General features: G+C 34.1%; 1 protein-coding gene across 1 annotated transcript; it reads left to right on the plus strand.

Annotated features, from left to right (window-relative positions):
- The first annotated feature begins 535 nt into the window (after positions 1–535).
- On the plus strand, positions 536–3,788 carry LOC122280562 (rust resistance kinase Lr10-like). Its single transcript, XM_043091517.1, has 3 exons — positions 536–1,335; positions 2,390–2,419; positions 2,543–3,788. The coding sequence occupies exons 1-3, from the start codon at positions 621–623 to the stop codon at positions 3,634–3,636; spliced, it is 1,839 nt and encodes a 612-aa protein (XP_042947451.1). The 5' UTR covers positions 536–620; the 3' UTR covers positions 3,637–3,788.
- Positions 3,789–4,162: the final 374 nt, after the last annotated feature.

A 4,162-nucleotide genomic window follows, 5' to 3' on the forward strand; every position in this document is an offset into this window, starting at 1 on the left:
ATCCAACGTTAGAATAATCGCGATCTCGGTCAGATTCGGCGGCTCCAATTCTTACCAGATTCAATGCAACCATCACTATCTATAGGACAAGGGTTGGATCTTACCACCTCCGGCATTAGATGTGGCTACCCATCATCCCCAAATGTCCGAACAAACATTGTGGAGATCATCTGCCTTTATTTTTATATATTTTTAATTTAATTATTATTTTGGTTTAAAAATGCTTAAGAATTTATTTTAAAAATTTTTTATTATTAAGTCGGTTGTATAGACTACACTTCATGAAATATTTAAACATAAAATGATTTTAAAATAAATTTTAAAATTTAAATGTTATATATTTTTAATGACAGTACTCTACGTACCAGAAAATATAATAAATCTTTATTTCTCTGTTATTGAAAGCTGACGTGTTGCTTTCTACCAGAAGACTTGAATGATTGGCTCTGAATGCACGATTCTTTTCAAAGCTTTTTTAACCAAAATATGTTTTGACAGTCAACAATCGAGCAATTTCCTGGCATACGCAGTTGATAATTGATGGCTTTTTTTTTTTTTTTTGCTTCTCTATTTAAAGTTTTTGTCGATATTTCGTCGTAGAAGAGCAGGGAGGATCAGAAATGGCGATCTTGTGTTCCTTCTTCCTGTTCATGGTTTTCACGATGATGGACCAACACGTAGGACGTGAAAATGTGTGTAAAGAATTACGTTGTGGAGGCAACGGCCCAGCCATCCGATTTCCTTTCCGGCTGCTTAACCACACGAGACAACCTGACATCTGTAGCTTTCCTGGGTTTACTCTTTCCTGCACTGATTCAAAACAAACACAGCTCGAACTGCCCATTTCAGTGAAGCTCTTTGTCAAGAACATTAACTATACAACTCAGGTTATTCAGCTTTATGACCCAAATCACTGCTTCCCAAGAGATCAGCTTAGGAGACTCAATCTATCTTCTTCGCCTTTCCAACATCCAAATTTCCAATCATTTAAGTCCTACTCTCGTGGCAATGGCTATGCCTTATTTAATTGTTCTCAAACAGATCATGAGAGAAATGACCACCGCAGGGTCTCTTGTCTGAGTAACCCTACCCACCAAGTTTACGCCTTGAATTTCGGTGATCGCCAATCGTTAATGGAGTTGCCCATATCGTCTTGTACAAAGATGTATAATATTCCGCATGTTAATGAAGGTGCATTGAGGGGCGACGCTAACATTCTTGACGTGAACTGGTCCACTCCAGACTGCAGGGGCTGTGAACGGGAAGGCAAGAATTGTACAATGTTTAAGACTATCACTGGTGAAGCAATAGCTGATTGCTTCGTCGACCCTGAAGGTATAATTGTCTTTCCATTCTGCATCGTCAAACGTTGTGTATGCATTATCAAATTGTTGCCTTTCCATTAGAAAAAAAAAAAATAATAATAATAATTATAATAAAATAAAATAAAAGTATAGTTATAAGCACAATTGTGCACTAATCTGTACACCAATGTGATGTGATTGGTTAAAAAATAGATTTTATTGATAACAGTGTTAATTTAAATTTTAAATATGAATAAATCAGTGTTGATACACAGATTAGTGTGTAACTGCGCTTGTATGTAGCAAAACTCATAAATAAAAGATTTGGCAGGGGCAGTTAGTATTTTATAACGGGAAATTTTCATCCAGCCGGTGGATGAAATTACAAGTCTTCTGGGCTTGAATAACCGAAAGTATTGACCCTTTTGGTTTGATTTTACCAGGAACCGAATAGTTCAGATTTTAATAATTAAATGATTTGCACTGTTTTAGACAAATTTGAGATCAATAAGAAAAAATCTACTATTTATATTAATACTGTATCAATTTTTAAGCTTTAAGGTATATAAAATTCTGGTATTTACAAAAACATAGAAAAGAATTTGAAGTTATTTTAGAGTCGCCCCTCCCCATGGAAGTTTGGGTTTTGTTAATCAATTTCTAATTGAATTACCTTGTACGGATGGATCTTAAATGGAAATCGAAGCAAAAGATATGAAAGAAAGCCCAACAAACAACCCAAAATTTGTTTAGAAAGATTATAGTTAATTACTTATTATAATGATTGGAATTTTAATCCCATGAATTTGGGGATGGAAGAGAGATTTAGACACATATATTGATATATATAAAGTTGATTCTACAATTTACTTAACTTTTAATGCTGTTTGAGAAATTCATTGCATCAACTATAAATATCTCACAGTCAATTTTATGTATGTATCTCCATCTCATTCTAGGCTTTAAAATTCTTAGTAGAAACTCATGATCTAATGATTGAATAACGAGCATGGGAAAAGAAATTTTGTGAAAACAATTATATGTTCTCTTAAGAAGCTAATTAATGACGTTCAAATCTTTTACAGGCCGCACATCGACAAAATTAGTGATTCTTGGTAAGTAGTAGTCCCCGCCTTCTTCAATTTTGATTGTTGGATATATATATATATATATATATATATATATATATATATATATGTGGAAATTCTTGACCATCATTGTTTATCTTTACCGTGCAGTTGCCATTATAGGTTGCTTTTTGTTGGGAATGGCCGTGTTCTTTGCAATAAACTACCGTGTCTATAGGTATGATGAAGTTGAGAGAGAAAATCAAGCAAAGATCGAAATGTTTTTGGACGATTATAGAAACTTAAAGCCCACAAGATATGCGTATTCTGATATTAGAAGGATTACAAATGAATTTGCTGATAAGATAGGCCAAGGAGCTTATGGAACAGTGTTCAAAGGAAAGCTTTCCAATGAAATCTATGTTGCGGTAAAGATTCTGAACATTTCCCAGGGAAATGGGGAGGAATTCTTAAATGAAGTTGGAACAATGGGTACAATTCACCATGTCAATGTTGTTCGCTTGGTTGGTTTTTGTGCCGATGGATTTAGAAGAGCCTTGGTTTATGAATTTTTATCAAATAACTCTCTAGACAAGTTCATATCTTCGGCAGATGTTAAGCTACAAGAAATTGCCATTGGTATTGCAAAAGGAATTGAGTATCTTCACCAAGGGTGCGACCAACAAATTCTTCATTTTGACATCAAACCTCATAATATTTTGCTAGACCAAAACTTCAATCCAAAAATTTCTAATTTTGGTCTTGCTAAGTTGTGCTCTAAAGACCAAAGTGTAGTATCAATGACCACAGCCAGAGGAACCATGGGTTACATTGCATCAGAAGTGTTCTCTAGGAATTTTGGAAATGTGACTTATAAAGTAGATGTTTATAGTTTCGGAATGTTGTTGCTAGAAATGGTCGGAGGCAGGAAAAATATAGAGGTTACAACAGAGAACATTAGCCAAGTTTATTTTCCAGAATGGATCTATAATTTTTTAGAACAAAAAGAAGACTTACGAGTCTTCATTGAAGATGATGGAGATGCTCAGATTGCGAAGAAACTTGCAATTGTAGGACTCTGTTGCATCCAGTGGCATCCAATGAATCGTCCTTCAATGAAAGTTGCAGTTCAAATGTTGGAAGGATGGGACAATTTGACCATGCCTCCTAATCCCTTTGCCTCCACAAATACTACCAGAACCAATGCAAGGATACCGGCAATGAATGTTAGCCAAGAGTTAGAAGTCATACCAAAATCAGAATAAAGACGTGTGAATGTAGAATATGCTATAAACATGTTGTAATCCTATTACACTTTAGCATTAGCATAATTGATATGGATTCAATTCTATTGGATTTGAGTTTTGAGTTGTTCTTACATCAAAATAAGTAAAAACATAAGCTGTTGAAATTTCTACTTTTTTTCTCTTTTTGCTGCCAATTCCTTGTACTATGATATCCACCTAAAAGTGATGTGATCTCCTGACTTACACAATTAACCAGAATTATACTTTTATGTATTCACGAAGATAAAAATTGGAGAAACTCTTATTGAAGAAATATTTCATATAAAATTCTATTATAAATCTATGGAAAAGAAAATGAAATAGAAAACCAACACATTGTATATGATGAGACTATACTCAGCCTCATGTCAAAATAATACAAATTTATTCTGAAGACTAAGAAGAACATTCAACCAACCATTCATGATGAGTGGAAAATGCCACACGAGTTCTTGTTTTATCTACCACTGATATTTGTACAAAAAATTACCATCATCAGCAGGTT

The sequence above is a fragment of the Carya illinoinensis genome, chromosome 11 (genome assembly GCF_018687715.1).
Source record: "Carya illinoinensis cultivar Pawnee chromosome 11, C.illinoinensisPawnee_v1, whole genome shotgun sequence".
NCBI lineage: Eukaryota > Viridiplantae > Streptophyta > Magnoliopsida > Fagales > Juglandaceae > Carya > Carya illinoinensis.